Source organism: Simochromis diagramma, unplaced genomic scaffold (assembly GCF_900408965.1).
Source record: "Simochromis diagramma unplaced genomic scaffold, fSimDia1.1 OVJJ01000079.1, whole genome shotgun sequence".
Classification (NCBI taxonomy): domain Eukaryota; kingdom Metazoa; phylum Chordata; class Actinopteri; order Cichliformes; family Cichlidae; genus Simochromis; species Simochromis diagramma.
In genome coordinates this window covers 3,754,296-3,779,130 of record NW_024387075.1, presented here as the reverse complement: position 1 = coordinate 3,779,130, position 24,835 = coordinate 3,754,296, and the positions used below count along the sequence as shown (strand labels likewise).

The following is a 24,835-nucleotide window of genomic DNA, read 5'->3' as shown; positions in this document are numbered from 1 at the left end:
GTTCAGCATTAATTATATTTGCAAATCGATGATGATTTGTGTCATAAATCATGGCACACTGCTCTCCTTCTAACTTTATAGATTAAAAGTATCAGTAAGGGTCAATACTGGCGCTGTGTTTACTTGGTATGGCACACCACTAGCGGAAATGAGGTGCTGTCGCTGCTTTGCACTCCCACTCCATATTTTAGCTTTCGCCTGAGCGCAAAGAAGCGGCCCATGATCCAAACCTCTGTGAGACTCCACGCCCTGTTTTCCGGGGAGCCCGTGGAGATCCAGCCCTACAACACGCTGCTCCTCTTACGTCCCGTCCGCGATCAGTGAGCTGGCCGCGGCAGAGATTTCTCCTTCGGCTTGGATCTTATCTTTTACTCCAACTGAGCTCTTTCTAGTCTTTTGCGCGCTCGGCAAATGTCGGGAGCGGTATAGTGGACGCGTCTGTGCCGGGTCGTGCGCAAATCTTTCTGAGACTGCGCCTCCGTGGCAATGGATTGATTTCAGTGTTTTTTTTTCCTTCCCCAACCTCTGCCTCGACCAAGTTGAGAAAACAGTGTGTAACCTGCGGCTCTCTCCTTCCAGCTACATGTTTCATCCGGCCAGTTTTAAAAGTAGCCTACCTGGCTCCGGATGTTCCTGCACATTTTAGGACGTTGAACTTTTTTTTCCTTCTTCTCTTTGTGCATTCACAGGAGGTGGACGGGGATTTTAAGGATTTATATATATTTATTTATTTAAAAAACAAAAACAGCTTCTCCGGGGTTCTTAAAGCCTGCAAAGATTTATTCGTGAAAAGTGATGGCCGAGCGGGGAGCTCTGTCGCTCCTCTCTCTCCTCTGTCTCACCTTTCTCTACACGGAGACCACCGCTGCAAAGCATGTCGACAAAGGTAAATGCCCGCAACCCACTAATAGTTGTGCTGTGTGTCTGCTTCTTCGTGCCTCGGTTGGAGGAACTTGCCTAGGTTGTCTTAGAGGAGTTGGAATGGAAAAACGCACGGAATGTCTCGGGGAGGGGGGAAATCAGACAGGGGGTTAGGTAGCTAATTCTGCGGCGTTCGGGTCAGACACACTTCCATATTTAGATAACTTTAAAAGTAGGCTACTTTCCACTACAGGCACACTGTTTAATCCGAGACCAGCCCCTCTTCCGAGCAGCAAAAGCAACACGCTTTCACACTCCGTCCTTTTGTCTGCGTGGAGGCTGTTGAGGCAGAACTGCTGATAGGTTTCTCCGGTTGTCTTTCAAGCCATTGCCAGACATGCGGTGTAGTTGTGTTCATGAGCGTGTCTCTGAATTATGTGCAATAAACCTGCAAAGGCCAAGCAACAGATTCTGCTTGGTGTGTTGGAGTCTATCCATCAATCTGTGTGAGACAAGGTGTGTGTGTGTGGTCATGGAATTTTCGGGGGGGGGGGGCGCACACTTACACTATGCAAAGGGTCATTAGTGTTCACTGTCAGGTAATAAGCTGGCATCATCAGTCCAGCAGACATCTCATTACTGGGCGTCAATACATGTTTTGCTGATGGATAAACAGACCCGATTCATTTGCTTCTGTTAATTGTTTTGAAGTGCGGCCACTGCACTGCAGTGTGTGCATGTCGGTAATATATGTTCTTTCGACTAGTAGTATTGTCTCACACACACAATTTCACCGATACTGGGCGTGATTTCTTGTTCTTAGAATAATGATAATGAGAGTGAGTGAGTGTGTGTGTGTGTAAGGGGGTGGGGGGTTCAGAAAAACCCAGCACACAGAGTCTGTTATTGGCACTTGGAGCCAGCGGTGCCTGAGATAAATTGGAGAGTCATGAGGAAAAATGTTTTTCCAGCAGTCATTGGAGTGCACAGCTCCAGCCCTTATCGCATACCCCATCGTGACAAAGTCATATCTTTATCATTTAAGCTGGCAGACCTTATCAAACACAGCAGCATGAGGTCTGGACCAAAAGAAAATGTGGCAGTAACTGACTCTTGTGCAACATGGCCCAATTTTCTCCGTTAATTCTCAGGATATGCAAATAAAATTACTTTTGTGTGTCAAAACAGAAGGTCCGTGCACCTTGTTTTTTTCTTTTTTTTTTTGAAAGCACGCTGTGTGGTTTGTCACTTAAAAAGAATGAATGTGCAAAGAAAGAGAGAAGAGACGGGCCTCTGCTAGCTGTTGGGCTCTCTCGCGTGTGGAGCCTGATGAAAGACCCTTTCCTGCATGAAAAGAGCTCTGCAGTAGTGGAAGGGGAGATAGAGAGGGGAAAAAAAGCCCCTCCTTGGCTTTGCTGGAGATCAGTACAAAAGAGAAATGGGGGTAGGGTGAAACAGGCCGACTGTCTGGAAAGTAATAAAACCAGGAGATTAAGGGGTCCAGGGAGTTCCTTTGGGAGCTTTGATTGATTCCAGAGAATTGGACTGGGACCCACACGCAGGGAGAGTTTCAAATTACTAATTGTGGGGTCCCCTTCTCCGAAAATATCTGTTTATCCAAAACACATTTCTTTGAGGTCCTGAATGTGGCCACAACTTTTATCTTTATCAAGGATGGCGGAGTTGTGGTCTTAACTTCAAAAAAAAAAAAAAAAGTTTTGAGTCTGTCTCGTTGGGTTTCGGGACTCGCTGTGTAACGTTGGAAAAACCTGTAAAGGTTCAGACAAACTGCTGCTATTGTTAGCCCTTTCTCCTCTGAAGCTCTTATGATGGAACTTTGAAAATGTCTCAAGAAGTTTTAAGGGATTTTTTTGGTAAACAAGTCCCAGTTAGAGGAGATCCATTTAGGCTCTTCTTTATGTCGGGGTTATCTCTGTAATCCTGCTGGGAGGGAGCTGAGTGCTGATTGTCTCCCACAGGACAATTCAAATAACTTGCTGAAATGTGTAAACATTTGGCAACCCTCTGCGCTCGCATTGCTCTCTCCAGGGTTTTATCCTCACATACCATCTTACATGCAACGCTGCTCAAGCCTCCTAAACAACCTTTCTTTTCTTTTGCGCGTTTAAGTTCTTCTTTCTGGACTCTGCTGCTAAGAACATAATTTACCACCTTTGTTTTGTTGTTTGGGAACGCCCTGGTGGTCCTAAATCACATTTTAGGGGGGGGGGAGAGAAGGAAGGCTTAAAGGTGGATCATCATCCATGAATTTTCAAGAATAATTCAAGCATGACCCTCCGTCTGCTCTTTAATCTGTTCACAAAATGTGCAAAAATGTCCTCTTTTATCCATTTACACAAACTTCACCTCAAAAATGGACTGAGTCTTTTCCACATGTCCACATGCTATTGTGATGATTTGAGAGGGGCCATGATGCAGAGTCATCTGCTGTCTCTGCTGCATAGAGTGTGCTGTTTACTGATCATTTATTTATGGGCTCCAATAGCTCATACTAAGTCCTAATGACCTCCATCCGCAGAGATACGGATAATTGCACATTTGGCCAAGTATTTGATTCATCTGCTTCACTAATGAAACCACCCCATTAGGCTATGCTACTGATCTGCAATTGCCACTGATGTGAGGGCTCAGTTTGTTGCTGCTCTTATGGCATAGTTGAAAACAACAGGCAGGTTGTGCCTTGTTCCTTTTTATTCCTTTTGTCCAAGGTTTGCAGGGGCAATAAAACAAAAAGCTGTTAATGAAATAATTTTTGCTAAGAACGGCGACAGCAGTTTATCACATTTAATTGGCAGCGTGAATGGGTGGATCAATATTCTCTGAATGCATGGCTTAACAGCTGCTGTTGCTTCTTTTAGGTGGTTGGGCTAAGTGTAATCACCCCCTTTCAGCTGTCCGGAGGCCGATTTATGATCCAGTGTTGGTATTTGTTTGCGTTTCTTTGCTCCTTTGCAGAGAGAAGCATTACGTGAAAAGTTTTGGAAGGGTTAGAGAGGCAGAATTTCACGCAGCCCTCTGAGCTAACAGTGCCCGCTCATAAGCGATGGGTGTGTTTAAATCAAATGCCGATTGGTTGAATGGGTTGAAGCTGGAGAGGACAATCTAAATTTTAAACACCCAACCCGGCTACTACAGAAGTCCTCACTTCTCTCTCTAGAGAGAAACTACAAAGATCAGTAAAAGCTGAAATACCAACAAAAGTAGTCGTCGTTTCTAGCAAACCGTATAAATGATGGGTGTAGTCACTGTAATGTCACCATAGCTAGTGAAGTACCATCATAACACATCTATAACAGGATTTTCTCCGTTGAAAATGTGGTGTTTCGTGAAACAAAAGAGCCCTCATTGACTAACGCCTTATAAATCACAAATATTACTTAGTTATTTACAAGACAAACTTGATGCCCTTTTCGTGAACCTGTGTACTGAGGTCACAAAGCAAGTGGATGTTTTCCAAATAAACTTCTGTACGAACACGAGCTGTCGCCCCCTGCTGGCCTTCGAAATTAATGCAGGTCAAACATACATACTTTACTTTTCAGGTCCCGAACCTGCGACAATCTTTTATACTGTCTATACTCTATAGTTGTTCCACGGGCAGGCATACACATGCTCAAGCCTTCTGTGGCTAACCAATAGTTATTGTCTTTTATATCATCACATACGGTTCCCAAGTTTGTTAATTAGCTCATAAATTGCTCATATTTAAACACTGCCTACAGCGTAGACCGAACTTACAAGATTGAGAATCAGAAGAATGTAGAATAAGATCTTTATCACATTTGATCCAGTTTCTTGCCATATAAAACTCGGTGTCAGTTGTGAGTTTGAAAGATTTCTCCATCAGACTAAGACTCTATTAAATTTGAAAATTTCCCCCTCCTTGTTAATTGTTCATAAGAGCTGTTGCTCTGGCATTGTTGGTCTCCGTTTGGGGCATAGACTAGACTGACTTGCTGGTTGCTGTGTTGCTGAAGCAGAGCTGCTTTGAGCGAAGCGAATCCAAACTTGCATCATGGTCTAAAACCCCGAGCAGATCATAGGCAAGCATATAGCCGTAGCTGCCCCCCTGCTAAGATGAAATGCTGCTTGTGTTGATGTGTTGCAGAGAAACACTAGTTTCTCCTACTCCTAGACATTCAGTGGCCTGTATCAGGGTTCTGAGTTTTCCTCTATACTACGTTACATGTAGTGTATGTAGTCTCTTGTTTTTTGAGTTTAGTAGGCAGATAAAAATGAGGTTTTACCTTGAGGAGTGCAGAAATGTCTTTCTAAATAAACATTAGCATTTTGGGGGGGAAGTGATGTGTAGCAATGTTGAAGGTATTAAAAGCCAATTTTTCTATCAATATGAGGCATAGCAGCTGTCGTTCAAGTTAACTTTATTTGTCATGCTGTTTGAATGTTAAAGAGGCCCATGTTCATAGAAGCTGGTTGAATGATGATGTTAATGCTGTCACTGTACTCTAGAGTCGTTTCATATATAAAGGGCTTAAAATGAAGATTTTCCTTTTCTTTATAAAGTCTCTGGTGCTGTCTTCAACCATCATGTTTCTCAGTTCTTTGAAAGCCAGTCTATTGTGTATTACGATTGGTCAGTTCACAGAAAGGCGCTCACATCAAGTGCGCCCTTCTTAGAGCTGAACTTCTCGGCTCAAGAGGTGCTCCTGCTGTGCCTAAAAATATGTCAGACGGTGCACCTTTCCACTTCGACTACCGTCTGCCGTCTTTGTGTCTGCTCACCCTTTCATGTCAAAACAAAGAAAGCTGGGGAAAAAAAATGCTTGGACTTTAAAGAGGCTGACGAGTGTCTAGAGACCATAAAGCTGTCCATACTGCCCTGTGTGAAGACTCTTTTGAGACTTGGTAACCTGAGGGACATTACATCAACAGCATTTATATCCTTTACTGGAGACTTCCTGGAAACATATTTGCCTCACTCATTTTCACGCTTCCTTTTACGTCTATTTTAAAAATAGAACAGAATGCAAAATTTCTACTTCACTGTGCTGCAGCCAGGCTCTCCAGGCTTCCCCGTTCCTCTGTGATTGAGTGATGCTCCGGCTTAATGACCTTTGGGAGAGTGGAGGGTTTTTTGTTTTTTTTTTCATTTTCCTCAGGCTGCCTCAAATAGCAGCAGTGTGAGCGAAGCATACGAAGAGGAGACTGAAATTATGGCTATGTGTCAATAAGAGCCCGGTTTCCCATCTTGGTCAGTGTGCTTCAGTGCACTTAAGGCAACTGTGTGTGCTGTGGGGTTTGTGCAAGCGAGTATCACTGGCTCAAGACCAAAAGCTGGAAAGAGCTGCGTTGTTGCGATGGGCCACGATCTTGACGATGTTTTCAGCTCAGCAGGACGTCTGTTTTTGGAGAGTTGCAGATTGTGTTTAGCCTACCTTGAAAATATCTAATAAATAAGAATCAAAGCAAAATCATCATAGCGATCTTAAAGGCGTCTTTTCAGAAGATCCTGCAGAAATTAACCTTTTGATAGAATTTACCACCCCCTTTTTTTTTCTTTACCCTGTGATCATTTATTTTTTTTGTATGACTGCAGATATTTAGAATATTATTGTTGTGTGTAAAGAGTTTATGTTCATTCAAAAAATAAACTGCATACAAATAAGAATCATTTTGGCCCTTTTTATTTATTGAAGTGTTTATCCGAGCAGCACTTAGGCTTGTAAGTGAAAGTTGTCTCACTAGCGTGCTGTAGTCTTGCGTTTGGATGTTTTGTAATATTTATGACCTGCTCGACTGCAGTTCCAGCCGGTTGTGTTCTTCGGGACAGAGTGGCATTGTCCAGTCGTTCACTGCATGCAGTAAAATCACAGGAGCCAAGCTCTTGCGATGCAGTGCACGTCTTTTATAACTGCAGCGTGACAGCAGCAAATGGAAGGACGTGTGTACTGATGTTAGATTTAAGTAGTGAACGGCAAGAAAAGGAGTAGTTTCCCCTGGTTTGGTGTTCAGGCAAAACCTTGAAGGATTCCGGGGGAATCTTTTTACAAGCACAGCAGGCCAGCGAGAAGTTTTCTTTTTTAACCTAAAAATTTTTCCTCCAACTTTTGCTATTTTGGTTCCCCTGAGCTCCTGTCGTGGTGTCTCCTGTCGGTAGTGGCAGCTGCATAGGATTATGACACATGCAAGCTGTGCTTGTCAGATGAGCCTCAGCTAATGAGTGCAAGGCTCTTATACACAAAACTGTTTTTACAGCCCCGGGGAGCATATTACAGGCATTTCCTATTAAAATAAGATCTCTTAAACCTTTTTTTTTACAGTGCTTAAATTTCCCTTAAAACTTTTGTAAATCCTTTAAGGTTGTATTTATTGTATTTTTATGTAAATACTGGAAAAATGTAATAAAGCTGAAAGAACTGGAATAGCAGTTGTGGTTTAAATCTTTAAAAGCAGATCTGAGTGTTCCTGTCCAGGCTTTTCTAGTCACTGTTAGAAGAGTTTGCGAGAACTATGGCAAGATGTCTCTGTATTCAGAGACTTTCACTTGAAGCAGTCTCACGGTTGCATCTCTTAACAACTACATGTGAAGGACATTTTAAAAAAAATTGTCTTTTCAGAAGGAAGCACATAGGATGGAAAAATAGCAGATATCTGAAGTATAAGTGGAATGCAAAACAAGCAGACGAGACTGGAACATCCACGTGGGTTGTGCTTATTACTACATAGGGTTAAATGTTAGATGGCATCACCTTCTTGCAGAGGTTGGATTAACCCACTCTCGTACTGTCAGTCGTTGTTTCTAAGAATCTTGAATTTGATTTGGTGGCATTTATATTTTTAATCTAACTGTGTGGTGTCGAGTTTCATTCTTGGCAGCAGTCCTGGTTGTAAATTAAGAGAGACTAATACTCTTTCTTGAAAGATGGATTAATAACCTTCATTTGGGTGCACTCTACCTGCTGGAGTCCCAACATCCCGCAGTCCTCAGACATGAATTTATTCTCTGCTGTCCTTTTGGAGGACATCCAGGGTGTGATGAATTAACCTGAAAGTCTTCTCGGTGGTGTAGTTCATGGTGTAGTGCAGTAGTTAAGTAGCTCGTGCTTCAGAGCGACTACAGGCAAACAAGAATCGATGCAGCTCCTCCAATATAATGATTTTTGTTCATCATAAGCGTGCAGTATGGCTGATGCAATTTGAATCATTAATCCCAACATGAGATTGCTCTAATGGATTGTGTTTGATTGGGGCTGATCTACAGTGTTGTGTTTAACATAATCAATGTTCCTCTGCTCATATCACTGGTGCCCAGTTCAGCAGATCTTGTATGTTGGAGAGGTTTCATATACCCTTATAAGGTATCAGTCACCCATGTACACAGAGAGGCTCTCAGCCTTCATTCAGTCAAAGGAACATTGACTGAATGAAGGCATTTGTTGAAAGGGTGTGGGGGCAGTCAGTCACAGAGAGAGGATTGTGAGCTGTGCTCAGTGGAGCTTTCTGCCTTCGTCTTGTGCACGGCCGTGGTTCTTGGCAGCTTTCGACTTGGTGGGATGTGTGTGTATGTTTTGGTGGGTATTTGTATATAGGCGTATGCCACCCATCTGGGGTTGAACAGCTGTTTTATCAACAAGCTTCAGAGAGCTTTCCCGGCGTGACAAAAACTAGCAGATATTTGCATCTACTTTCACAGAGAATGAATAAATGGGACTGCTTTCACATAAAACTTTGCCACTGTGGTGTCACTGATCGGTGAGATTAACACTTAATTCGAGAAACATAATCATGGACGGATGCATTGATCGCCACACTCTTTTTATTTTTTCTTTATTGTGAAAGTTTAGTTTAGAACAAAATTACAGATTTGCTCGTGGCGGTGAATTGTAAAGACATTTGGTAGATGTGTGGTTTGGTTTGTGAGAGAACATTGATTTCTAAAAATGAGTTTGGGAAAAGATTTATTTTTAGTCTTTTTGAAGATTGAAAATGTTGCGCTAACCTGGAAAACCAGATTACTGTCACATTGTGATTGAGTCGATTATTATTTTTATGTTAGCTCTTGTAATCCAGTTCAGTATTGGTGCACAGCTCCCGATGAAAGTTTTTCTTCTGTCGTTAATGAGCTGTGCCAAATATAGTAAATATGTGCCAGAACAATTCTGTTTGAAGTTGTATTTTCTCCTTCCTGGTGGGTTTTTTGCAAGCAGGGAACTGGTTTGTCTTCTTTCTCTCTAAGAAATCTATTGAAACCACTTAACTTTGAAGCTGAGTTGGTGTGTTAGTGTGCTACTGCTTCTGCGAGAACAGAAGACGGTGTCATTTTTCCTTTTTTTTTCCCCTTTTGTCCTGCACTGTACTTTTCCATGGAACTGTCTTGGCATGTAAAGCACATCAGCTTCCTGGATTGTTGAGTCTCAGTCATTAAGTTTAAACAGTTTAGGCTTTAGAGGTAGATCCAGGAGAGGGTTATGTACTTGTCGTGTATGTATCAACCAGTGTCCCTCTTCTTCTTGAAATCCCTCCAGTCAACCTCCCTGGTTTTATTTTGATTTTTACCTGCTGCTATGGTGATCCCTGAAAAAATTCTGGTGGTATGAACCAATGTTTCTGCTGCCAGAGTGAGCTGAAACGATTCTTTGAACAGTTCAGCATTAGATAGAGGCTCCTTTGTGCCACTGGGAGCTCCCCTTTGGCGTGGAGCTCTACCGACTGCAGTGGCTTCTCACCATGTTATTGGAGCCAGTTCCTTCTCAACTCTGAGCTCATCTGAAGCTAACAGAGGTCAAGAGTGACAGCTGAAATGGTGAAATTGCTGCTTTAAGCCTTTTTAATACGCTGCCATGATGTAATGGAATTGGCTGTCTCTTTTCTGCTTTTTTGGCCTTTCACAGTTGAATAAATGTGTCTCTCTGCGGCACTTATTTGAAACATGATGGCATTTCTACTGTATGTTAGAAACGCAGAGCTCTAAGTAACACAGAGCTTGAGCTTTCCAATCAAAATGCTAATTACATCCTGAAATTTGATTTAGAGTACAGGGGAGGTGAATACATTTGATCAAAATGTCTGCCCCAAAATGTGACGTGCTCCTTGTCTATTTAAAAAAAAAAAAAAAAATAGAGAACAGGAGCTCTTAAAAAGGTATTCATTATTTGTGATTTTTGTAGCAAGACAAATTTGAGTCATTATAAGGGAATTTTTAAAATAAATGACTGGTTGTGATATAAAAGATGGAGAGAAGCATGTTATTTTACTGAGAGGAAATGAAGTAACTGCACATTTCTACAGAAGCATTTTTTCCACTGCAGGAACTGGAGGCAGACTTGTGGTGCTGTGTCACTGCTATAGCAACGCCATTTGTTTACCTTCTCTAGAGCTCAAGAGACGAGCCCAGGCATGTCTGAGAGGAAGAGCCCTGTCAGCCTCCAATAAAAATCAATAATGATTTTAGTAAAAGTTGGAAACCGCAAATGTCTTTAACCCTTTAAAGCCGGTCGGAGCGGGCACGCCGGAGGAGTTGTACTTACATCTTATGCCATCAGCTTGTCCTAGGTCACAGTTTCCTTCCACATATAGCTTTGCAAAAACTGCATAAAAAGCACTTGCAGCAACAAAAACATAATATTCCAGAAACACGCTTTGCCAATCCGATCAGCTGTTTGTAACTCTTAAATTTCTCTAACTAGAAATATATGTTAAAAAAACAAAAATGATTTTCAAATTTTTTTGTAGTTTATTGCACTTTTTTGCAATTTATGTAATTACTATGCACTTAATGCATACATATTATTAAAATTTGGGCTATAATGGTTGTATTGATGTATATCAACTTGAAATGCTCACAGAAATGGCACTACAGCATGTAAAAATATAATATAAGCTCTGGCGGACTTGGTTCTACGGTAGGTCTTAAAGGGTTAATGACTTCAAGCAAAAGCTCACCTTTCAGTACAGCCAGCCTACTAAAAAGGAGATGCTAGCAGCATGTGTTGCTGGAGTACTTGCTAGTTGTGCTCCATATGACGGGAAGACCAAATAGTGGATGGAAATTACTCGCGTGTCTTTCATCCTTTCTTCCTCCCCTCAACCCCAACCGGTCATGGGAGATGGCTCCCCCTCCCTGAGCCTGGTTCTGTAACAGGTTTCTTCCTGTTAAAAGGAAGTTTCTCCTCCTCACCGTCACCAAATGCTTGCTCGTAGGGAGTTGTATAACTGTTGGGGTTTTCTCCATATTATTGTAGGTTCTTTATCTTAACATATAAAGTGCCTTGAGGCGGCTGTTGTTGTAATTTTTTTTTTTTTTTTTTTTTTTTTTTCAGTTTTATTGCGTAACATTGTTAATTTAGGAGGTTAAATTACTTTGGTTAATGTTAAATTATGGTGTTAAGCATTTATTTAAAATTTCCAGGGAAATTTCTTGAAATATCACTGTATAATTTTGAGGCTACATCGCCCACATCTAACTCCTATGGTCAGAGCATTTAGCCTCTATTTGGCCTAATGCTAGAATGACTCCGCTCATCCTCACATACAGCACAACAGGGCTTCATTCACTGTTGGATTAAGCCATGTAGAACCTGAGAGCAGCATCTGGGGCGACACAGTCTCTTGAGCTGTCTAAATACAGACGTGACCTTCCTCTGTCTGAAATGGTGGAGAAGGAGGAGGATGAGCTTTGTTAGGACGAGCGGGGAGGTGAGGATTTCTGCCCAGCTTCAAGTGTACCCAAAGAGCAGTGATGGAAAGCAGCTGCATCACTTTTTCCTTAAACACTGTCCCTTGAACTTTGAACCCACCCCATCCCCCCCCCCCCCCCCCCCCCTTTTATTCTTCAGCCTGTGGCAGGTCACAGCACGCAGCACCAGTGTGGCTGCATAGTGGAGAGCAGCCAGCAGGGAGCACCTGCAGAGGAATAGCAGGCGAGCAGCATTCCATCACAGGACCCCGAGACACAGATGTCATACGAGACACGAGGGAGGTGGTTGGAGTGGGGGGATGAGCGGAAGGGCCGATGGCAGAGGTTTTGGCATGGTGGGGCAGTAATGGGGTGGGATAGCAAGCCAGATGCTACCAACAGATTCTTAATGAGGTTTCCCATCAAGAACACAGGGAGATGAACATTAATGACTACGGTTAAACTTGTCTGTTCATTTACTCCCCCCTTTTCAATCATGCTAGGATGAGGTGCCCGACATGTTTTGGGCGCATGATAATTGTTTTCCCCCCCTCTTTCAACCCATATTCAACTGTTTTTGGGCTGCAAAGAGTGCAGCAGTTATTGGGATGAAATTAAAAAAAAGTATACTTTTTTTCCCTTTTAGGGCAATAATGTGAATTGTCAGTATGGTGTAGAGTGGATGCATAAAGATGCAGTTTTAATAGTAATGAGGTGGTGTTAATGCAGAGAATTATATTTGACTGTTATGAACAAATACAGGCACTGCATTGATGAGTGAAGTCACAGCCAGCAAAACACGAAGCTCCCTTTGTTAGTCATTGTCTTTACACAACAAAAGGATTAAAAGTATGTAACAACCTTAATTAAGGGCAGAGATGTTTGTATTTCTCCTGTGAAGGACAGCATGTTCTTGTATAACCTTTCCCTAGCTACCAACAACCCAAGTGCTTGAATTGATTATTAGTCGCTTGGGAGAAAGCAGAAATGCTTTTTCTGCTTGCATACTTCATTTACCTGGAGTGGTCTAAATTAGTCCTGAGTGCATAAGCATGTCACTCAAGCTTTCTGGACACCTGCTGAACAAATTTGCTCAAAGAGCACACATACACACAAATGCACTCGGAGCAAGATCCTAAAATATGTCCTGCAGTCTGTTTCTGCCATATGGCTTATAATATTGTAGTGAAGTGTAGCAAGTCTAAATGAAAATTCACCCAAGATTATCTAATTAAGCAGGTGTGAAAGGAGCTTAATTCAAGATGGCTTTGGCATCTCTCACCAGTCTATGTTCAGTGCTATGAAGCAACAGTTCATTCAGCTGGAAGATGTGAATTTTTTTTAATTTTTTTTTTTTTTTTTTTTTAAGCTGGGAACAAAGTCGCACGTTTCCATTTCTCTTCAAAAGAAGATGTCAGAAGTGGTCTCGAGTTATAAAAGGTAGTGGTTTTATTAGCCACTGCTAGCCTGTGGGGAGCTTTTTGTTGCAGAGTGACAGGGGACTTAATAATGAAGCTCTCTAACCCAATCAACCCTGAATCAATGGAGCCCCTCTTTCCCTTCTTTGTCCCTCTCCTGTTCCCCCTACAGTGCCACTGCATTCCCAGCCTGGCGGGGCAGTGTCTCCGGGCCAGGGCCATGTCACGCACCCCTTCTGGCCCCAAACAACCATGGTGGGGGGGTCAGGGGTTCAAGTGCTCCCCATGGGGCAGTGCATTGGATGCCTAGTGACTCTCGGCCCCAACCACTGTCAACACTGGCAATTAATTTCTAATGAGAACAAAAGTAGCTCACCTCATATCTAGTCGTTTGGTTCACTGTTACTGCCCCATTCCCATTTTCCCGTTCTTCCACACCGGCTTTAAAGCAGGGGCGAGGATAGTCTCTGTTGGCTCAGCGCTGATAGTGAAGCGCTCAGAGAACATTCCTTGCGTGCTGCACAGAGGTTGAGTGTAGATTTTATGGGCTGTGTTTCTGCTAGTTCCTCAAATACCTGTGGTTCATGTGCATGCTGTAGAAGCTTAACCCCTTCTCATGTGTGACATCTGAAATACAGCTGCTGGTTATATGATGGTATTACAAAGGCCTCTCTGCTACTGTATATCCCAATAACTGGGAAATCTTGAACAAATCTGCAGCTGGGTCTTCTTTTGTTTTCGTCTTGCGCTTGTGTCTCATCAAATTAGCTAGGTATTTAATTTGCCTTTAAAAGCACATACTGACATTTTGGAAAATTCATTTATTGGTTTCTATCAAGAGTTCAAGTTAGCAGATCGATGTAAATTTCATTTGTATGCACCTAATATGGAAATAAGACTTGGATGGATTTTCCATAGGTTATCACTGAGGCTAGAAACGGAGGGAACAGCTAGTCTCGCTGAAAAGTAAAATGATTAGCTACATGGTACAATTTATCACGTGGCTAATTTGTCTTACTAAGCAGCACAGATTGCATATTTTTGGCTAGAAAGATCATTTCCTTCAGGATTTTTCTTTTTAGAACTGCCTTACGTTATATATACTTACAACTTGGTATATAACACCTTCCGAGTCTACTAACAGGCACCTGTTAGTAGACTGTGTGCGGGATTTATTTCAGGACTTGGGTTTGCTGGTCTAGATGCATATTTCCTAACATCATGTAAGAAATAAGCATCTGTGTTTATAATGCTTTAAAACAGCGGTCCCCAATCCCCGGGCCTCGGACCAGTACCGGTCCGTGAGTCGTTTGGTACCGGGCCGCGAGAGTAGAGGCTCAGGTGTGAAATGTATGGTTTTCAGGGTTTTTTGTTATCGTTAACTCGGTTTTCCTGGGTCTTTTAATGTGTGTTATGAATAAATCTTCTTTTTTTCGGTACCGGTACTAGTTTTATTTTGTTGTATCTATCCACGACACCTTAAAGGCCGGTCCGTGAAAATATTGTCGGGCATAAACCGGTCCGTGGCGCAAAAAAGGTTGGGGACCGCTGCTTTAAAACACCCATTTTCTATACTTTTATATTGAGGATATGCTATGAGTGTTGTGCTTTTGTTGCCATCCTGCAAAATGTATTTATTTAAACATAACAGAAGACTTGTGCTTTTGCATGCCTTTAATGCTTACTCTCTTCACAGAGCTGTTTTAAAGTTAAATTCATATAGATTCTTTAACATGTTGTAGTTAAAGGAAACCAAACAGTCGTCCTACCCATTCAAAGGTACTTAAAGCGCAGTATCCATGTGTTGTGGTTGTGGCTGGTCAGTGCATCTGCCATCTGTATTGATAAGATTTCCTGAGGGGAAACAATTGTGTGAAATGCAGGAAGCCATTAGGAAGCCAGGGACTCATGTCTCTCCCTGCTGAGTAAATAGTGCCTGGGCCTCCCCGATTTCATCCACTTTTGAATGAGCCCAGCACTTGTAACAATAAAGGCAGGAAATGAACTGTACTCACACAGAAGCGTGCAGGATGCTCATTGTGTTCCTAATTGACCAAACTAGGTTGGGTGATGAAAGCAGACTTTTTTTTTCCCCCCCCTTTATTGGACAAAAATAACTCAAAGGTAGCATACAGTAGGTGTGGTCGAACAAGCAGCTAATGAGGCAGTATTTCATTTCAGCATAGTTTCATTTATTTATTTATTATTTTTAGATCATTTTGGGCTGTTGTGGTCACGTCCTAACTGACCCAGTTTGTGTGAAATGGGACCTCACAGCTCGGACCCATGACTGCCTAATGTTGCTTGGTATTGCTTACATGTGCACATACACGAGCAATGGAGAAAAAATAATAAAAAGTAGTGCATAGGAGAGAGCAGACGTGTCAGCACTTGGTACCTCATGTGCTGTGTGAAAACAATCACTCCCCACTTTCAGCTTGTTTATGATTTCCTAAGCTCATCTGGCTGCAACATCCTTGTTTTTTCTCTGTGGAAGGCAGCCATGACTCTCACCCAGACAGCATTACTTAAGTTGTCACCTGAGAACCCCTCCTGGGGAAAGTTGTTTTGTCCTTGAGTGTAGACCATAAGCGTATTTAGGCTGATCTGTATTCAGGGGAGATTGGTAATGTAGTAGGGATTGAGGTTATGCCTCCTACCAGTCCTGCCGCTCCTAAGACAAAATTCAGCGTGTGTGTGTCTGTGTTGTGTGTGTGTCAGCACGCGCACTTTTAGCCATTAGCCTTTTCTTTCCGTGAACATTGGCTATGCACTAAGGTAATTGTAAACCAAGAATCAAATAAACCAGTTTCTAAATGGCCATTTTGGTTTCATTGTTGGGTAAAGAATGTGCGGCTCTCTGGCCCACTTTTTGTGCTCAGCATAATTGATATTTGCTTTACCCCTAGATTAAGTGACAGCTAAGCAGGTTAGCATTGAGGATTTTCCCCGATTAATTCCAAGAGTCCAATCTGAGCAGGCTGGCCACGCTCCCTGTGTCATCCCGAACGTCTGCCTTACCTGGGATTTACTAGCATATGAAAGGGAAATGAGATCAGAGGTGATAAATCCTGCAGCAAAGCCTCCCTCAGTGAAAATGAGATGCCCACATGGTATTGTCTGTCAGCAGGTGCCCCTGCTCTCATTTCTGATAAATAGATTTTGAACATTCAGGTGATGGGAAGTGGGGTAGCCCTACTGAGTGCAGGCTTTTTTTCCCCTTTGTATTGTGCCTGGTAAAGCTATATGCTCCGGTCTGGCTGTCTTCCTTTTGTTGCAGTAGAGCCCCATTGTAGTGGTTACTCATTCACACCATGTCCAAACACTGTTAGGTTCCCCCTATCCCAGCAGATTTGCAAGCAAGTAATTTAGGGGTTGTTAAGTGATTTAGCATCTGTCTTTGATAGGACCCTAGTGAGCCACAACTGCCACCCCCCTTTCCGCCCATCGCTGTCTGTGCCTGTGGCGTCAAGGCCTGCGTTTGAATTTCAATCAGCCCTGGATACATTGTTGTGTTTATTTGAGGGGGATGGGTTGGATGGGGTGTCAGTAGTAACTGACTGTGTGTGTGTCAATCAAATATTCAGCGTGACCAATGGGCAGCTCAATGGAGGCTAGTCGGTGTGTTCTCTGGGGGGCACACGTCTTTAACCGATGCCCGTAGGGCGAACTCTGCCCCTCACTTCTTTAGTTGACTGGCGCCACCCTCCCTTCCTCGTCATCCTCCTTCCACAACACAAACGCAGGCGGTGCAATCAATAACGGCCTCACCCTCCTCCTCCTTCTACCACCCTACCTCCCCCCTGCTCCAACCTCTCTTCTCTGCTTTCTATCTATCAGCACAGTGTTTGATGTTGCTTCATCATTCTCTGTCATCCCCCCCGACACCTTGATGTGTGTAATTGTGTTAGATTTGTCATGGTGGCATAGTTATTTGGCCCGGCCCAGCTGGTATTAAGCCAGAGGGCGTTATTCCACGTACCTGCAACCCAGGCATTAGTTGTAAAATATCCGTGGCGTCTCGTTTTATTTCAATGTGGCATTTTGCAGTTGTGGTTGACTTGGTTCTCCCAGTACCCTAAGGTACGTTCCGTCCTTTATTAAGGACCATTTTGCATTTTCTGATTTCCATTGTTCCCAACTCGCTCTGCTTCTTCCCTCTCACCAGGCAGTGAGGCATAAGCGATCTCGCATTAAAAATCAAACCCCACAGCAGATTGGTTGTAGGAAATGAGAGGAATTGATGGGGGGGTGGAGAGAAAGAAGTCTCACACATAAACAGTCAGACAGATGCCAGCATCATAGTAAGGCTGTGAAAAATTGCTTGGAAAAAATGTATCATTGGACATTTCTGGCACTGATTTTTCATTAGCACCTTATTTCTTAAAGACTGCGCTCAGTGTGAAAATATTTGACAGTAACCATTCTTATTTCCCCCCCAGAGGAAAACTGGCATTGCTTTCCAAATATCTGCTTGGAAAGGAATGCAGTTTCATTTGTGTCGGATGTAAAGATCACTGTGTTAATGTGGAGGCTGCGTGAGTAGACGCACAATGGAATCAGATCTTTATTTGAAAAAAATGGGTTTTGTTTTTTTTTTTATTGGAAACCTTACCGGTGACGCTCCCAATTCATTATCTTCATCTTCGTTTCATCAAATCGCTTCATCAAACAATCCTCGTCTCCTAATGTAACACTGGCTAATTTCGTTTTGCGAGGCTTTTCTGTGCAACCTGTTGTGCGAGGAAAATCTAATCAATACATTTGTTTCGTGAGAAACAGTGGGGGGATGTAGTGCGAGAGGGGGAAAGATGGTGCGCACAGGAGACTGTGCAATGAGGAAGACTTAAGAGGCACTCTGAGAGAATCCGTCCTTGTCGATTATGCACGCGCTACAACCTTGACAGCCACATTAGATCTCTTTCTCCGTACACCAAACTACCATTAATAATGGATACATCTTTCTAGTTCTTTTTGCTTTCCTCTTCCCCTTCCCCCAGTATTGGCCCTTAAGGCGTCTACCCCTCTTTCCCTACCTCCATCCTGTCCTACTCTCCCCTTCCCCCTGTCCCCCCCACCGTTTCAGCTGTGAGCCAGCTACCCAGGAGCCATGGCAGGTGTGCATACATCTTACATGGTGCTGGCCACACAGCCTGCAGCACCCAAACAGTCATAATCAGACAGGCACACCCACCTGCTTGAGAAAGACCACTGTTGAATAGTTGCGTGTGTTTGCTTTCCCCTTTTTGTAGCGGTTCATGTTATCGGGGTTTAGATGAGGACATTAGCCTGGTTTTGTTTCTCCTGACAGAAGCCCACAGACGGTGACAAATGAATATCACACAAATTCTGCAAAGACACTGAGGATGAAACGGCACATATAAGCTATTGTTAACACTCATCTGCAAGCACAGTGGTAAAAGGCGTGTTTTATTAATATTATTTGCTGTTTGATTGTCACTTTTCGCATCGCACTTATCATCCGATCCAAGATAACGGCCTCTAAAACACAAGCCTGATGCTTATCATCAGTTTTATCTGAATCTAGAATTGTAGGAGTCGCACAAAAGAGAAAAAAAGGAAAAAACAGCACACAATAGCCCAAACCGTAATACACAATAAGTAGGTGATCAGCAGTCAGCAGCTTGGAGTGAATCAGGATCTGCTTCATTGTCAGGTATGTTTTAATAGTGTGTCAATCAGCTCATTTATTTGTCCTCTTCATTGTTAGGCCAAAACTGACATCTCATCAAATAATCATTTATAGTGTTTCCCCATTTTACCAGGTATTACAGAAGCTTTTCTAAAACATTTATTATGCATACTACATTTTATTCTGATGGGATTTTTTTTTTAAATTTAGACTATAGAGTCAGCAAGTTCTTTTTTTTTTTTTTTTAATTTTTTTTTTTTTTTTTTTATTTTTTTTTTTTAAATGGTTGTGTTTTTTTAAAAAACAGAGCCACGGTAGGGGATGGTTAAGATTTATGGGTTAAATAATAAATAAATTGTTAGCTACAGGAGTATTTGTGTGTGTGTGTAATTCAACTTTTCACAGTTTGCGAACCACAATTTAAAAAAAAAACAAAAAACAAAAAAAAACTAGAAGAACCAATGTTGCTAACTACCTTGTGTTGAATTGGTAAAATGTTTATGGCACAGTGAGATTAGATGCTGCTGTACAACTGCAGCTTTCATTTTGGCTGCATTCCCCCTAATAAATGGACAATAATTAAACTTAAGGGCAAAGTGTATACCAGCTTAACCAATGTATGTGCAGAGTGGTTTGAGAGCGGGTAGGGTGTGTGTTGCTTCTGCTGGAAACGCCGCTCATTACTAGGGATGGGTATCGCTTAGGTTTTATCCGATACCGGTGCCAAACCGGTACTTTTGAAACGGTGCTGGTGCTTAAACGGTGCTCAAACCGGTGCTTAAAGAATGGAGAACACAAAATTGGTCCAAAAACCTCCCATGTTCAGCTGTTTTTTTTTTTTGTAAAAAGATAACAATGTTAGCCTTTTCTGCAGCTATGGAGCATATATGGTATCACTCTTGGCTGGAAGCAGTGCTTAAACAATGGAAAAAAACACAAACTTTGTCCAAAAACCTCTCATGTTTAACTGTTTTCCACTTTTTCTTTGGTCATTTTAGCCTTTTTGGCCAGGGTGAAGGGAGTACCTGCCATCGAACAAGAAGACAGCCACATGTAGCTATGATGATGTTTGCTAGTTCACCTTACATGCATTAATGTAATAACGTGGTTAGCCTACTCAACGTAAATTACACACGAACAACATTAAGCTACTCACGCAGAGAAGAACGGCTGCTGCTGCCATCATCATCCTCATCATTTCTGCTACACTGGCAGGGCTAGGGGCCAGGACTCTACTCTTCATGTTTTTGGGGGATGTTGCTCCAGGTCCGATAACAGGCAACCCACCCGCAGTAGATGTGCTCGGTGTGAGGTCTTGCAGCAAGCTATCAAATACGGCGCATTTCTCGGCTTTTAAAAAAAAAAAAACGCTATGCGTCGCCAGGTGTTTCATCAGATTCAAGGTGTTACCTCCTTTGACAGTATCACAGTATCAGCTTAAAGCACTTGTTGCAGGCTGCTGAGTTTGCATATTTTGCTGTGAAGTACAGCCAGACTTTGACCGCTTCGCCTTGAGCATTTTTAATCTGTAGCTCTGCTCTAAAAGAACGTACGTACCTGGACCCGCCTACTATCCTCGGAAACGTAAAATGATTGGCTAGAATCTAAAGTGTATCACAGCTCAGGAAAAAAAAAAAAAGCACCGAAATGTGCGCTGCTTTTCGGTCTGGTTACTACCGTTTATGTCAGAACCGGTGCCATGATGGCACCGGACACCGGTACCCATCACTACTCATTACACACTAGAGTTTTGTGCAAGCTAATCTGGCTGAATCTTAGTTTTTTAGCATGAGCTGATGGCGCATATGAACCCTAAGACTTGTCAATGCATTTAATTCAGTGTGTGATGTGCATGGCTGCTATATTGCATAGATCTCTCATGCACATAACTCCTCATGTAATTGCTTTCATGGGATGATAGTGGATAATAACATGCATTCAGTGCATTTTTGCATTTAAAAGGCACTAATGCAAAACAAATCCTCCCACCGTGAAAAAATAAGAAAATGGGACCTGTGTGTTTAGTGCAGTAGCTTTATGTCGTAACATTAATTCCTGTGGAGGCAGTACTGGCCTCCCAAAAACTCTTCTCTAGTGTTTATCTCAATTTGTTTGGCATATTGAAGAGGATAAACCTGTCCATACCTAAGCTAAAAGAGGCACGAGAAGAGATGATGCTGCGCAAGGAATGTAAACCTCTTTTAGCTTAAAATTTAATTGTCATGGCCCAACAGTAAACGGATAACGTGGTATTGGTGTTTCCTTGGTTTACGCATGCTCTGATGGGCTCTATCCATGCGATGACTGGTGAATGGTCTGCTATTTAGCGTACTGTGACAGCAGCATCCCCACATTTAGTGGCTGCATTTATGGCTTTCTGAAATTGTCACTCAGACATGATGTGTATTGAGTGTCTCTGTTGACAGGTGCTATATTTCCTTTCAAAGATGTAACCAAACACAACACCATAAACTGGGCTTGTTTGGATCCTATTGTCATGGATTGTCACGGTCAAACCACAATACAATAATAAAAAAAATCAATGAAAAAGTTGAGCGGAGGGTGGCGTTACACCCACTTGACAGATTAAGGGCAGGTTTACAATCCTCACATGGCAGGAATCATCTTCCCTTCCCACTTCGCTGGGATTATCCTCTTCTTCTTTAACTCTGTATGTCTTCTACTGTATTTGGGAAGCCATTTGTGTAGTTTAAGCACTGTAGGCTGTTATGTTGCTGAGTAGGATAGTAAGAGTTCCCACTGAAGTGGTGACTTATGGCCTTATTGGTTTAGGTTTACTCAGAGGTCTCACACTCTGCTAACCATATGATCAACCCTCACTGTGTCTGTGAGAAACGCTGTCAGTCGAGCCTTCTACGAAGAAACAGCTTCTCAATTGCCACTGAATAATTGGTGACCTTTTTCTCTACTGAGGTTCACAGCAGCACACTGTGGAGACCAATCTGTGTGTGTCTGTCAGATTAACACAGTTGTGTATGTGCCTTTGTGCTGAAGCGAGAGGATGCCATAAAGACGGCCGTTGAGGGTTTCGGTCTAGAAGCTGGGAGTGTTGTCTGTTGGAATTTGCTTTCCTTTTCCTCATGGGAGCGTCTTCCACTTCCCACCCGAGGCGATCTGTCTTCCTGTCATCTTATTGATCCCCTCCAATCCTCATTAATATGGGGAAAAGGCCACCGAGCCTGAGATGTGGGGCTAGTAGCTTCTGTTTGACATTGAGAAGGTGCATGAGTGAAATGGAAGAAATGATTCATCTAGCAAAGAATTATATTCTTTGAGCCAGACTACCTTCCATCTCTCCTCTTGCAAAAATGTCTGCCTCCCAGGGAAGGCTTTTACGAAAAGCCCTGCACTTAGGCACGGTGTAAATAAAACTGCAATATCATGTCTGCACAGCCAGCCACGCAGGTGTGCTGGAGATTTTTGACCTTGTGAGCATGGATGACAAAACCCTTTTGAAGCAAAGGGTTCGCAGAAACAAGGGATTTTAATCTTTTAGCATCAAGTGGCCTTGCTGAGCTCAAGTCTGCTCAGAATCACTCCGGTGAATGTCAGCTCGGTATCTAGCTGCATACACTCTCCCTCTGTAATTTGTTTAGAAAACGGGGATCGGGAAGCAGTTTCAGGTGCATTTTGATTTGTTGAGCTGGCTGAAAATGGAACATATTTCAAATCCACTCAAGATGCTGCATGTGGTTTTTCTTTTCTTTTTTTTCTCCCCCGTCCGTCGTTTTATTTTAATTTGCACTTCATTTACATTCATATTGAATTTGTTGTGTGCCATATGCTCCCTGACGTTGTCATGGGATACAAGCCAGACTGATCATTTCCTTTTCGGAGGCAGCTGAGCACATTCATTTGTATTTGTTTAAAGTGATGAGATAAGGAGAGGAAAAGTCTCCCCTCAAGCAATGGGTAAATGTTGGCTAGAATTAAAATGTTAACATTGTGCACTATTACATTTCTGCTTGACACATGCGGGCTGCCAACAGGTATCCTTCAATATAATATCATGCCAACATGCAAAAGATTGTAGTCTGTGGAGAAGGAATGGACAGTTTGCTTGGATCCCATGTCAAACGAGCAGCTGGAGCTTTTGCAGTGTTCCTCTGGCTCGATACAGGCTTGTTTGAAAATCTCTGCATGTGTTCACTGTAAACCAGAAGTGAAAATGACTGTTTTTGATACACAATAAAATGCCCTTGGAGGCCATGTCCAAAACACTTGCCAGGCAGCGCTGGCACAATCAAGAGACTTCTGCTCAGTAATTTACAGCAAAGCTTTTTTTCCTTCAACCTGGGACGGCCTGGCAACATTTCTTTATTCATCCCCCTCCTGAACTTGTTAGTAAATCACGGCCATTGTGAGGTGCCAGAGAAATTGTCCATTAATAAGCACTATGCCTAGTCAAGTGGCACAAGAAGCGCAAGGGTCAGGCCCGCCTTCCAATCATTATACCTCATCCACTTCCTAGTAAAAGGCCCCTAGCTGCTCAGCTACAGGTCGCCATGGAGACCCAGGACGGGGAGTGGAGTGTGGGGTGGGGGTTGCTGGGTTGGAGAGCACCGCAGACGACCATTAGCAGCCCATTCTATGGTAATTAATGATCATCCCACTGGCTCCAAATCAGGGCCTGCAGAAAAACAGACAAGTCTGCTCTCTGAGAGCAAATGTCACAGTGGAAAGAACTGTGTCAGTGGACTGGAGAGGGCAGCCGAGGGTTTTTTTTTTTTTCTCTCTTTTTAAAATAAATTGATGGAAAATGGTGACATGATGATGACTGCACAAGTGGAATGGAAAAGTAATGGATGTGTAAGTGACTTATATGTTAGATGGTTGGGTGGGTCGGGGGGGGCGTGGCTGTGGAAAGAAATATTCGTTCGGTTTTACATAAGCATCCTTCAAAACATCCCATTTCACAAGAACAGAATAATTAACAAGAAGATTGCCGTTTCCACTCTTTCACTTACTTGACACATTTGACTGGTGTCTATCCCCTTCTGCTAAAATAATCACTTGTCTAATCGAATTATGAGCACTGTTAACATTGCAAATATGAAGCCCACGTTATTGGTTTTCTAATCAAATCTGAGGTCTGCTTGCCCTTAGGGGATTCTCAGTCAGCAGACAAGCAAGGCAGCCAATCAACCAGGCGCAGCGGCTTTGAAGTGCCGGCAGACCAAAACTACCCATCTCCCCCTCGTCCTTTCCTCGAGTAAATAGCCCCTCTCCACAACTGAATTCGCATATACCCAGACACAAAAGCAATTCTGTGGGCGACTGGAAATGCAAAACAAATGCCACACAGATGCCCATGTTTGACGATGCTGATGGAAGTGGACAAGAACATGGGGGAGCACGCTTAACACACAGCGCACACAACAGAACAATTGGTGGCACGCAAGCAAACACCGGCGCCACATTCACGGGCCAATGCTGCTCTCCCTGACAAGCGTGATGTGTGTGTGCTCAGAAAGTCTGGGCACATAACCCACGCTGACACTACACCTTTATCACACAGACACACTGGGCGGATTAAAAGACGTTGTGCCAGATTCATATGCAGGTCGAAGGCAGGAGTGTGATTGCATCAGTGCATAATTTCCTGGTGTTTCTGAAGTACACTGATTCTTACAAGACAAGCATTCAGCAACTTAAGGTGACAGGTTTATCCTTCTCTTACAAGTTTTAAGGACGGGAAGGGAAAAAAAAAAGTTCTGACAGCTTTGTGGTGCATTTAGTGTGGGGCTTGTGAGCTGGCCTGCTCACATGCCAACTGTGTTCTCACACATGCTTGATGTTTGCAGACATGTCCGTGTGTTCCATGCAAATGATGGGTGACCAAAGTAGACACACGGAGGTTTTTTGGGGCAGCTGCCATGTATGTTTTTGCGACCAACATAGCAACGATCAGCAGCCTGTAGCAACCAATTGCCATCTGTTGGGAGCTGGCGGTTGCCATGGGGTTGCCGACTTGTCTTTGGGCCTTTGTGAGTGAAGCCTAACAATTATTGCCTTCCCCAAGTGGAACTGCATGTGAAAATGCAGTTGTCTGACATGCATTAAACGGTCTTTACCCTGCCTGTTCCTCAGTATAAAGTTCATGCGATGTTTAATTGCACCCATGTAAAAGTTGTGCGGGTAACCAATGCCCCCCCCCCCCAAAAAAAAAAAAAAAAAAAAAAATTAAAGCGTATTTTTAGCTGTAAGTGTGTGTAAAGCAAACTG

The 24,835-nt window shown here is 42.9% G+C and overlaps 1 protein-coding gene across 9 annotated transcripts in view; it reads left to right on the top strand.

Annotated features, from left to right (window-relative positions):
* The first annotated feature begins 201 nt into the window (after positions 1-201).
* Positions 202-24,835, top strand: part of neo1a (neogenin 1a) — a 153,788-nt gene continuing 129,154 nt past the window's right edge. For 5 of the 9 annotated variants that reach the window (XM_040045547.1, XM_040045546.1, XM_040045545.1 and 2 more), the window contains exon 1: positions 203-886. In XM_040045547.1, the coding sequence (XP_039901481.1) occupies positions 796-886 (91 nt within the window). In that variant the 5' untranslated portion in view covers positions 203-795. Of the gene's footprint in view, positions 887-24,835 lie in introns of all 9 variants that reach the window. The other 4 variants (XM_040045542.1, XM_040045541.1, XM_040045548.1 and 1 more) reach the window with 2 other exon arrangements.